General features: G+C 43.5%; 1 protein-coding gene across 11 annotated transcripts in view; it reads left to right on the top strand.

Moving 5' to 3' along the window:
• The window catches only part of LOC120918448 (exocyst complex component 7-like), a 93,974-nt gene extending 93,676 nt beyond the window's left edge, over window positions 1–298 (top strand). For all 11 annotated transcript variants that reach the window (XM_040330024.1, XM_040330020.1, XM_040330022.1 and 8 more), the window contains one exon: window positions 85–298. In XM_040330024.1, coding sequence (XP_040185958.1) covers window positions 85–190 — 106 coding nt within the window. In that variant the 3' untranslated portion in view covers window positions 191–298. The remainder of the gene's footprint in view (window positions 1–84) is intronic.
• Window positions 299–12,426: the final 12,128 nt, after the last annotated feature.

The raw sequence follows: 12,426 nt of genomic DNA, 5'->3' as shown, positions 1-12,426 counted from the left end.
TCGGTTTTAATACTGTATAGTCTGTCTTCCCTACACGCCTAGGAGCTAAAATCTCTTAATACCTTTTACTTTTTGTTTCTGCAGATACGGAACAGGTGTCAGCTTTACTAAGAACCCAGATAAATATATCAAATATTCAGTGGAGCATGTTGGTGATATGATCGAAAGGCTCTTTGACACTTCAGCATAAAGGACTCTGTTCCTATTGAAGACAATGTATATAGTTATACATGGATGTCACATGACTGTACATATATATATATAAAAACTTGCCCTAATAAAAGATAACTGGACTCAACTTTTAGTTGTGGAGTAGTGTGGTCTGCATGTGTGTTCCTATTGTGTAAGTAGTACTCGTTATAGTTTTTGAAAAACAGACTAACCTTAAACGTATAGGTGTGGGAAGATTTAGAGATAACAATTTAATTTAGCTATTAGTATATACACATATATATACACAATTTTAAATAATTGTAATAAACAATGGCCCGGATTCAAAGAGATCTGCGCTCTATTTGCGGAGGCGCAGGGCAACGATTTTGCCCTGCGCCCCCGCAAATATTTTGCGCTGCCCTCGATTCACGGAGCGGTAGCTCCGTAAATTGCGAGGGCGCGCCGGCAAAATTGCCCGGCGTAAGCGCGCGCAATGTAAATGATCCCGCCGGGGGCGGGAATCATTTAAATTAGGCCTTATAGCCACGCAGATTTTAGGCTGCAGTCGGCGTAACGAGTTCTCTGAATCAGGAGAACTCGTTACGCCGGCGCAAATCAGCAATTGCGCTGCGTAACTATGGTTAAGCAGGCGCAATTGCTTACTGAATCTGGGCCAATGCTGCCAATAACCTGTCAAGATTTATGACAAGCTGAAATACACAGCAGGTTATTTACTAAAGGCAAATCCACTGTGCACTACAAGGACACTTGGAAGTGCAATCGCTATAGATTTGGGGGGACAATAAAAAACAGCATTTTTGCTTGTACAAACAATTGGGTGATAGAAATCAGCAGAGCTTCCCCTCATTTTAGATCTTCCCTTCAGATCTACAGCGACTGCACTTTTAGTGCACAGTGGATTTGTCTTCGTAAATCGACCCCACTGTATCAAGCGGCAGGCTGGGTTTTGACACTGATGGGCCAAATCACTTGTGCTTTCACTCAGCTTTTACTACATTACACAGTGCTGTGAATGTAACAAATGGAGCTTGCTGATTAGAAGAGATGGCACATACAGCCATGGCCAAACGTTTTGAGAATGACGCAAATCATCATTTTCACAAAGTCTGCTACTTCAGTGTTTTTAGATCTTTTTGTCAGATGTTACTGTGGTATACTGATGTACAATTGCAAGTTATTGACAATTACATCAAGTTTATGAAAAGAGTTCATATTTGCAGTATTGACCCTTTTTCAAGACCTCTGCAATTCGCCCGGCAAGCTGTCAATCAACATCGGGGCCACAACCTGACTGATGGCAGCCCATTCCTGCATAATCAATGCTTGGAGTTTGTGGGGGTTTTCTTTGTTTACCCGCCACACACAGACGTGTTTTCAATGCCATTATTTCTCAATGGCACCCTACACATTGTCGCACGACAAATCGCGGGGACTCGTGTTGCCCAAAAGAAGTTCTAGAACTTCTTTTGGGCGACACACTTCCCGCAAGATTTTTCCACAATTTGTAGTGCGACAATCGCAGCAAAATTGCACCACGTTTGGGGTGCCTGTAAAAAAAAAATGGCATCAGGATTGCCATTTGCCGCGATTCTGAATCGTGGGGATTCCGCCAGAGATTCAAATCGCCCAAGTGTGAATGGAGCCTTAGACCCCATTCACACCTGAGTGTTTTGCAGCTTGAAGCCTGAAGCTTAGAGATGGTTCACATCTCCACTCCAAAACGCCTGAAGCTCAAACAAGTTCTGGGACTTTTTTTTTAGGTAGATTTGGGCGTTTTTCTGCTTTTTACATTGGTGACCTTTTGACCTGTACAAAATCGCGACTTTCTGCCTGAAAACGCTATGCTCAGGTGTGAATGGGGCCTTAGTCTTGATTAAGATGTTTTGCTTTGGCTGCAGTGCAGAAAGGCAGATGAGCTAAACATTTTATAGTGTGTGGCAAGGGTTTCCTAAAGTAGACAAATGGCTACACAAAAATATACTAATAACAAAGTCATTGGCAGGTGGAATCATTGACACCAACTGCGTACTTAAAGCTGAACTTGAGGCAAAAGCTAAATGCACAAAATCAATATATATATGAGAGGTCTTTACCCTGCCAACAGTTTTGTATTTTATCCACCTAGTCCTGAGACTTTTAAATCTGTCCTGCAGCATGGTCCTATCTAGCAGGGGAAAAGACCAGACTTTTATCACAGGTCTCCTCCCCACCCTGTGACTGGACAGTCAAGCTGAGCTCATCTTTCAGTCTGCTCTCCTATTAGTGTGACTTCTTGCACTGTAACACCTATTTAACTCCTTGTGCTGCTTTCCCTACCCTGTGTTTGATAGGTTGTTACAGCATTTAGACACTTTATAAAATAGAAATTGACTGGGGCCATCTTAAGTGTGGGCATCATGAAGCCAGACTGTATGACTTCCTGGATTTTAGCCTTGCAGATCTCGCACATGCTCAGTGCTGCACAAGCAGTGTAATAGGTTTCAGATCAGGTTTCAGCACCTGTACTGTCCAAGTCACATGATTCTTCGAGACTGGGGAGTGCACAGACTCCTGGAAAGTTACACCCACTACATTCCCAGGAGTCTGTGCGGTGTAGGTTAGGAAGCTTAAGCACCTAGGTGCAGGAAGAGGGAAGATTAACTATTCTGCCTAGCAACAACACTTTGAAGGCATCTAAAAAAAAATAAGAAAACAAAGGACTAATGACATTTTTTTTAAAACTACTTATGTAATGTTATATTTATGGGTGGAACTCCACTTTAAGCAAGTAATTGGGCCACGCATTAGGCATTTCGTAATTTTTTACTTTTTTTGGTGCTGGGTGCCAAATTTTACCTATTTCCCGCAGGCTTTTTATTGAAAGGGGTTATCACCGACAAAATCTCATACATGTTCACCATACACTATCTTTTCTTCCAAACAGCATCAAGGAAATATCCATACTGCTGCTTCTGCTGCAAAATAACAGCTGAGCTACATAGTTAGTCAGGTTGAAAAAAAAAGTCCATCCAGTCCAACCATAATAAATAATATCATACAATCCCATATACCCAACTCCACACCCACAGTTGATCCAGAGGAAAGCAAAAAAAAAAAAAACGGCAAAGCATGCTCCAATTTACTACAGCAGGGGGAAAAAATCCTTCCTGATCCCCCGAGAGGCAATCTGATTTTCCCTGAATCAACTTTACCTATAAATGTTTGTACCCAGTTATATTATGTACATTTAGGAAAGTATCCAGGCCTTTCTTAAAGCAATCTACTGAGCTGGCTAGAACCACCTCTGGAGGGAGTCTGTTCCACATTTTCACAGCTCTAATGCCGCGTACACACCATCACTTTATGTGATGAAAAAAAATGACGCTTTTAAAAACGTCACTTTAATTGACTGTGTGTGGGGGAAAACGTCGTTTTATGTCTTGTAAAAAACGACCAAAAAAATTGAAGCATGCTTAAATTTTATGTGTCGTTTTTCAAAAGTGCACTTTTTACTTCACATAAATTGACAGTGTGTAGCAAAAAACGTCGTTTTCTAAGACGTTTTTTCATCCACGCATGCCCAGAAGCTACATATAAAGCAAGCTTCAATGGTAAAACGTGGTGGAACGTAACCTCACTTTGCAAGATCATTGTGAGAAAACGATGGTGTGTAGGCAACTTCGTCTTTGAAAATTGAAGTTTCAAAAACGTCATTTTTTACTTCACAGAAAGTGTCGTTTTTTTTCATCACATAAAGTGATGGTGTGTACGCGGCATTACTGTGAAGAAACCTTTCCGTATTTGGAGGTGAAATATCTTTTCCTCTAGACATAAACAGTGCCCCCTTGTCCTTTGTGTTGACCGTAAAGTGAATAACTCAACACCAAGTTCACTATATGAACCCCTTATATATTTGTACATGTTGATCATATGCCCCCTTATTCTTCACCCTAAAATATCTATAGACTGTTTTATCCAGCATACTGCTGACATCAACAGTATGCTGGATTTTTTATTTTTTTCGGTCTGTACTTACTTTTTCTGTCGTTTTCACCCGGCTTCCGGGTTCTCGCTCCCCCGGGGAGTAGGCGTTCCTAAGCTCTGCATAGATGATTGACGTGCGCGTCATCGCCTTCCGAAAATATCCAAGGGGGACTCGGCACTTTACGGCGCCTGCGCAGTCAGCTCCACACGGCAGGCGCAGGCGCCGCAAAGAGCCGAGTCCCCGTCGGATATTTTCGGAGGGCGATGACGCGCACGTCAATCATCTATGCAGAGCTCCCCGTCTGGGAAAAGGAGCGACACGCCCACTCCCCGCAAGGAAGAAGACCCGGAAGTGCGGCTGAAGACAGGTAAGTGTACACATTAAAAAAAAAAATGACAACGCTACAAGCCTTTATTAAGGCTAGTTATAGGTTAGCAAAAAAGTTAATTTTGAGGGTGAACCTCCGCTTTAAGAGTGAATAAATTCAGTTTTTTTAATCTTTCCTCATAGCTGAGCTCCTCCATGCCTCTTATCAGTTTGGTTGCCCTTCTCTGAACTTTCTCCAGTTCCCCAATATCCTTTATCCTACTGCAAAGAGTTTCTGCTCACTGCTTTCAGTTACTTTTGACACCCTTTCAATCATCCTAACTTACCAACATGAAGTTGTCGAAAAGATGTCCTCTTACCCATAGCCGGTATGCTTGCTTGCTGCAGCATGTGGTGCCCCCACCATCAGTGGTGTATTTAGGTTTTGTGCTGCCCTAGGCCTGACTAAACCTGTGCAACCCCTAATTTAAATATGATCCGCCCCTTCCTATCAAGGCCACACCCCTTCCTGTTTAAGACGTTTTTCCAGTGGGAACACTAGTTCTGAGGGCCTTGGGGGGAGGAGGGATTCCCATAATCTGCAGACATTTCCTCTCATGGGGCAGGAAATTAACGGATTTAAAAAAAAAGAACAGGGGCTATAACCATCCCTTACTTTATCCAAAATGGGGAAAAAAGTGTTGTCTATAGTTCTACTTTAAGCACAAATTTCTGCTAAATGTATGGAGGACTAAGAGGATATAACCATTCCAGTTGTGCAGCAGAAAACATGTAGCACAGTGATGAAGGTATGTGGTCCAGGCAGTGAGCAAACGAAGGATTGGGGGCAGGAACAAATAAATCCATCTGTTGTACTTTTCTCCTCCGCAATCAACGTAAATAAAATTAAGATTCCTTAACCACTTCCCGACCGCCTCATGTAGATATACGTCGGCAAAATGGCACGGACAGGCACATCAACGTACCTGTACGTGCCTGCCTAGACGTGGGTCGGGGGTCCGATCGGGACCCCCCCCGCCACACACGCGGCGGTCGGGTTCCCTCGGGGAGCGATCCGGGACGACGGCGCGGCTATTTGTTTATAGCCGCTCCGTCGCGATCGCTCCCCGGAGCTGAAGAACGGGGAGAGCCGTATGTAAACACGGCTTCCCCGTGCTTCACTATGGCGCTGCATTGATCGAGTGATCCCCTTTATAGGGGAGACTCGATCGATGACGTCATTCCTACAGCCACACCCCCCTACAGTTGTAAACACACACTAAGTGTACACTAAATCCTACAGCGCCACCTGTGGTTAACTCCCAAACTGCAACTGTCATTTTCACAATAAAGAATGCAATTTAAATGCATTTTTTGCTGTGAAAATGACAATGGTCCCAAAAATGTGTCAAAATTGTCCGAAGTGTCCGCCATAATGTCGCAGTCACGAAAAAAAACGCTGATCGCCGCCATTAGTAGTAAAAAAAAAAAAAATAATAATAAAAATGCAATAAAACTATCCCCTATTTTGTAAATGCTATAAATTTTGCGCAAACCAATCGATAAACGCTTATTGCGATTTTTTTTTTACCAAAAATAGGTAGAAGAATACGTATCGGCCTAAACTGAGGAAAAAAAAAATTTATATATGTTTTTGGGGGATATTTATTATAGCAAAAAGTAAAAAATAGAGCATCAATTTTGAAAAAAATTCAATATTTTTGTTTATAGCGCAAAAAATAAAAAACGCAGAGGTGATCAAATACCACTAAAATAAAGCTCTATTTGTGGGGAAAAAAGGACGCCAATTTTGTTTGGGAGCCACGTCGCACGACCGCGCAATTGTCTGTTAAAGCGACGCAGTCCCGAACTGTAAAAACACCTTGGGTCTTTAGGCAGCATATTGGTCCGGGGCTTAAGTGGTTAATATGTACAACTGACACAAGCAAAGAATTGCAGGAGAATCCTAGTACCTAACTGACAGATATAGGTGACCATGTCAGTGTCCCTTATATCTGCACCATCCCTATCATACTGGCAGCAGTGCGGCTACTTTATTGGGGCACCAGACCTATTTGTTTTGTGGCCCAGTCCACCTCATAAGACTGGCACTAGAACAAAAGTGTAGCTAGCGCAAGTCAGCAGGGACTCTTTTCATGATGCTCCGCTGCAAAGTGCTGCCCTAGGCCTGGGCCCAGATACAGCATTGCCCACTATACTGCCAGGAAACTTCCTATGGGAGAAGGGGGCAGAGGACACTGGAAGTGATGTGAAGGGGGACAGAGAAAACTCTCACCTGGAGAAAGGAACCTAACTCCCCTGGGGAATGGGCCCCCATTCTGCAGACCATGCTGGCTGGCGTCAGCCACCCTTGGGTGACAGGACGGGGCAGGGAGCAGTAATATCCGAATCCCCAGCCACATGCTTCCTCAGGGTGAACTGGCTTTGTAGTGAAGCACCTTAAAATGAGGTAAACCTGTACTGTTATTATTACTATGTTAGGATTATTAGTATCTTCATTTATTAGCATGTGAATGCGTCCCTCCATGAATTCACATACATTGAATCCGGCCCTTAAGTGGAAAAAGGTTGCTAACCCTGACTTAGGGCTTCCAGAGACAAAAGATTACCTATATACCGGGCATTTCCATCTCACGTCTGTGAATAATCTTGAAAAGAGTTTAGAGCTCTCGCTCTGTAATGACCATCTCGGACAAGGAATCAAAACTGTAATCTGAAATGAGCACATTAGGGTTCACAGACACCTACAGACAGACACCTACAGATCTATTTACATGAACAATTCTCCTGACAGTTTAAATTCTCTTTCTTAGAATATGTTTGTATTGTTGGCAAAGTCTTTTCCAGCAAGGTAGCTGTGAAATTAATTGCCAAAACCCAGGATTCGTTCTTTGCCACTCTTGGCATCCTGTTTGATTAATGAGATATCCAGCCTAACTTCATCTATTCTTACAATGGTTCTAGATGGAAAATCAACATCTAGACAGCCTGCGTCAGCTGCTGTCAAATGCTCATTCCTCCACCTAAGAAATTGAGCGAGAATCAAGACACTTATTTAACAGACTCTTTTTTTTTTACACATTACCATTGTACAGATAGCATTCTTATACTACTTTTCTATGTGGGGCTACCAGGGTGGGAATTTGAATTAAAGAACTTTAGGCAAAACCGTAGCAAAGCCCCATACGCACGATCGGAATTTCCGTTGGGATAAACTCTGACGTATTTTTCCGACGGAAATCCTTTCAAGCTGTCTTGCATACACACTGTCACACCAAATTCCGACCGCCAAGAACACGGTGACGTACAACACTACGATGAGCCGAGAAAAATGAAGTTCAATGCTTCCGAGCATGCGTCGACTTGATTCTGAGCATGCATGTTTTTTTTCTCTGTCGGAGTTCCATACAGACAAATGGAATTTTCCATCGGAAAAAAAAGAAAACATGTTCTCTTTCGAAGTCCGTCGGAATTTCCGAAGGAAAAACTCAGATGGGGCACACACACGATCAGAATATCCTATGAAAACATTCCATCTGACTTTTTCCATCGGAAATTCCGATCGCGTGTATGCGGCATAAGGGAGGATTATAAATTCTGTAAGAATTATTTTTGTCCTCTTTGTCCCAATTGGGAGATTTACCTTCACTTTCTATACAATAGCCTAAACAGGAAGTGGGGGAAAAATCCCTGCAAATTAACCAGAATTAGTATTACCATTGAAAGATTTCCCCTCTTTCACTGCGGACAACTCAAAATTTGGTATTTTCTTTCATATTCCCTTTTAATGATAAGGGTAAACAGGACAAATAGAGAGGGTAAATCTTCTTAACGGGGACATAGGCATCAGTAAAAACTGACAGGGGTTCTAATCCCTCGCCCCTCTATCCAAAACGTAAAAAAGTTTTGCCTCTAGTTGTACTTTAAACATTCTTCATGAGCTTTAAAGTAGACTGGTGGAGCACAAATATTTACAGTCACATATTGCCCTACTTTTTCAACTCCCTCAGTTAGCTACAAAAATAAATAAATTGTATTTTAAAGTGAATCTAAACCCAAAACAGGGGTCTCCAAATGTTTCCATATGAGGGCCTCATTATATATTTTACAAGTGTTTCGAAATCTTCGTCAAGGTACCTATCATTAGTCTTCCTTACATCAGAGCTATCCTGACATCAGGTTCCCTATTAAATGAATAAACTCTGATGAAAAAAAGTAAAACAAAAAAAAATGAAGGACCCTCCATGCATGTGCATTCGCAAACATGCACAAGTAGGATGCATGTTCATATGTAAACTGTGATCATAGTTACATGGTTGGTAAGATTGAATAAAGACGGGGGCATGTCCAAGATGGCCACTGAAGCAGAAGCACATTGAGAGAGCTCTGGTTCATTCTGCTGTTTTTGATCCGTTCCACTGCAGATTGTGTGATGAGACTTACTGGAAACAACGGATGTAACCCTCGTGTCCATTATGACCAGGGGTAGGCACTCCTCTGTTCCTCGAAGCTCTACAATAAGCCTTCACCTACCAGCAAGGTGGGAGCTTTTCCCATCTGGAGCGGTCAATATGGTGACTCCAACAGAAGATGCAGAACCTGCGCTGCTGGAACAAGCTAACTGCTGCCCTGATGCAGGTGATAACCATATGCCAGACCGCCCTCATGGGTAATATTGAATCGGTGCAACTAGATATTGGACTTGTGTGCAAAGATATGGATAAATTCTGTACTAGACTGATGGAGGACGAACGCCACACATGGGGGAGTCAGAAGACATTCTTCACAAAAATGCTGCCACCCTTCACACACTGAAAACAAAGGTGAAGGCCCTTGAATTGCAGGCTGAGGATGCAGAGAATCGCACAAGGAGGACTGACCTCTGCATTGTGGGCCTCCTGGAGAGGGAGGAGGGCTCTGACCCGGCGGCCTTTACAGAACAACTGCTACGCACTCTCCTCCCGCGTGCTCAGTTTTCGGCCTTCTTTGTTGTAGGGAGGGCGCACTGGAAGCTTGCTACCCTGAAGGCCCTCGGGAGCCCCCTATGCACCTTCATTCTGCACCTTCTAAATTCCTGGGATCATGACCTAGTCCTGAAAGAGCAAGGAAGATGGATGTGCTGTGATATGAAGGACCAAAACTCATGATATCCCCATACTACAGAACATTGATGCTGGACTTTATAGGCTTTAAAAAAAAGCTTGACCAAAGCGCGGTGATGTCCAACACGTACGACGGCACTATAAAGAGGATGTTCCATTCAAATGGTGGCACCCTTTGGGCTGCTTTTGCTGATCCTTGTGTTAGTAAAAGTTTGGTGAGAGACGATTTGCGCTTTTCAGTCTTCGTGCTTTTAAGTCCGTTACAGCGTGATGAATGTGATATCTCCATTACGAACGCTAGTATTACCAGAACGAGCGCTCCCGTCCCTTTCTTGATTTTGAGCATGCGTTTTTTTTTCCCTTCGGGAAAAGCATACACAAAAGTGGTTTTCGTAAAGGAGAAAAAGACTGACGGAAACACGACGGGAAAAAATAGAGCAGGTTAAAAAAAATTGCGGGCAGTTTTCTCGTCGGGAAAACTGCTATAGAGCATACACACGACCGGTTTTCCCGACCAATCTAAAAAATGGCAGTTTTCTCATCGGGAAAACTGGCCATGTGTTCGAGGCATAACTATAAGCATGGGTCTTGGTACCAGCTGGTTTTACAGTCAAAGGTCCAGCTTACATCTAGTCCATTCACATTTCTTTCAATCAAGTCCTGATGAAGGGAGCATTTCTGGACCACTAAAACAAGTTGCATACTCTTTGAAATGCCCACTCTGACTTTTATTATAATAAAGTTGTATCTGGAACTCATAGCAGTGTGGTGCTTCAATTTCGATTTTTGTTACAATACGCTACTAGCCAGGGAGACTGTGGAGATCCTCTGTAGACACCGCCTGCTCGGGAACCAGATTATTTACATCAACATCAATACTTTAAGATGGCAATACCAATAAGATAACTTTACGAGTCCAGCACTATTTTCCCACTTTTCTCAACCTTTTACCTTTTGTTGATTGTGTTTCTGGGTTTTATAATATGCTTATGACATATCTGAAACACAATTTGAAAACTCACAGTTAGTGATTCGAATTTTACATGGGACTCAATTGTTTTTTTCCTTTATTTAGTTTAAGGGTTGGTAATTATGAACTTGGATATCATACTTAAGTATGTGCAGCATGATGGAAAGGTAAGTGAAAAGCAATCACAGTAGGTGTACAGATGCTTTCACCACTTCCCTTTAAAGGAAATTGAAAAGAACAATAAAAACAGAAGATTATATAGCAAGTTTACAAATGTACTGTCAGTTCAAATGCATCTCAAGCGCAGCATGTCTTGCATTACTAAAACAAGTGAATGCTTTTAGGAATCACAGGGAAGCGCTTTTGCCTGTGTCACACTTAACCCCCCCGCGCTTGAGCCGCTGGATATGATAGTGTAACGACACCTGTGTATGAAAGGGGTTAAAGTCGTTTAGGATATTCCATTCCCGAACACAAGGCAGCTACCAGACACTCCAACCAGCCGAATAAGACCCCATACGAATAATTCTCCCCCAAATACGAGACAACGCTCAGTATGAGGTTCAAGCAGGAATCACAATCTTTATTGAGAGACCACATATTTATATACAGTAAGAGAGGAGGTGCATACATATTCTGCTCATATTACTCTGAAAATACACCTGTGACCAGACCTAATTAACACAAGCTAATTAACTAATCTCTTTAAGCAGCCTGGCTGTCTCCTAAACTACAATACACATCTGTCACGTACCTGGCGGTAGAGCCTGATATGCAGAGAACGGCCTCTCTTACAGCTCTGACTCCAGGCCCCTGGTAGAGCAGACAGGGGCGTAAGAGTGCAGAGTCGCACGAGTGCCTGGCAGGATCGCTGATAATGTTGCTGGACTAAAACCCCTGAAGAGACTGCTGAGGAACACCGGTAAAGTAGAAGACCAGGAGCAGCTGTCAGCGCATAGCAGGAACTGGCTTGATGCAGGAACACCATGAATAGGAGAGCAGATGAAGCTGTGGATGGACGGATGCTCAACAGGACTCAGAAGGGCTGAGTCCTGTTGGACTCGGAAGTGGGGGTGAGAGTAACACAGCCTGCTCTGCTCACACACACAGCAGGGAAGCGAGATGTGAAAGGAACACAGCTGGCTGCTGCATAACACACACAAGTCCCGAGCCTGTCACTGCTTACAGCAGGAAGTAGTGGAGGGGGGGAGTAAGAGAGAGCTACACTCACAGCTGGCAGAGCATGGGGCTTCATGCTCCCTGCACCAAAGAACCTTTGGTTCTCAAAAGAGGGTCCAGAACTGTATAACGTGGTATATACTGTAGCTGTGAAGGTACGATAGGAGTCAACATTAGTTTGGTAAACATGCTAAAATAAATAATTAGCATTCAAATTGGAAACTGGCAAGGGAACTTCCCACCATTTGTTAGAGGGAAAAGGGCATGCCTTGACCATGGACCACTGATACTATTAGGGTTTACCGAGATGTGTCAGGGGGTGAGCTAGAGTAGCCCTCCCTTGAAACTTAAGTGGGGAAATGTATCATTTCATGAGCTCTTTGGGTGGTAGAGACAGCTTTTGTCATGTACCTGATAGGAGACTGAGTTAATGAGGTCGGCCTCTTTTATACCTCCCGCCCTGGCCCCACTGAGGATAAGACAGAGGAAGCCAAGGGACAGGAGGGACTAGAGTGCCTGATGTGGATGACTCCGGGCCGGCAGCTTATCAGGACTCTGGAGGCTGGAGCATACAGCGGTGTGCAGAGATGGAACACACGATAGCTAGGCAGGCACTTGGAGGTTAACAGAAGCTGGGGTCATAGGCAGAAGCAGAGTTTCAGGGATAACCGGGGTTGTCAGCAGGCGGGCAGCAGGGTACCAAGTCATTA

This window comes from Rana temporaria, chromosome 12 (assembly GCF_905171775.1).
Source record: "Rana temporaria chromosome 12, aRanTem1.1, whole genome shotgun sequence".
Classification (NCBI taxonomy): Eukaryota; Metazoa; Chordata; class Amphibia; order Anura; family Ranidae; genus Rana; species Rana temporaria.
The sequence above is the reverse complement of the archived record's forward strand: the minus strand, read 5'-3'. Positions and strand labels throughout refer to the sequence as shown.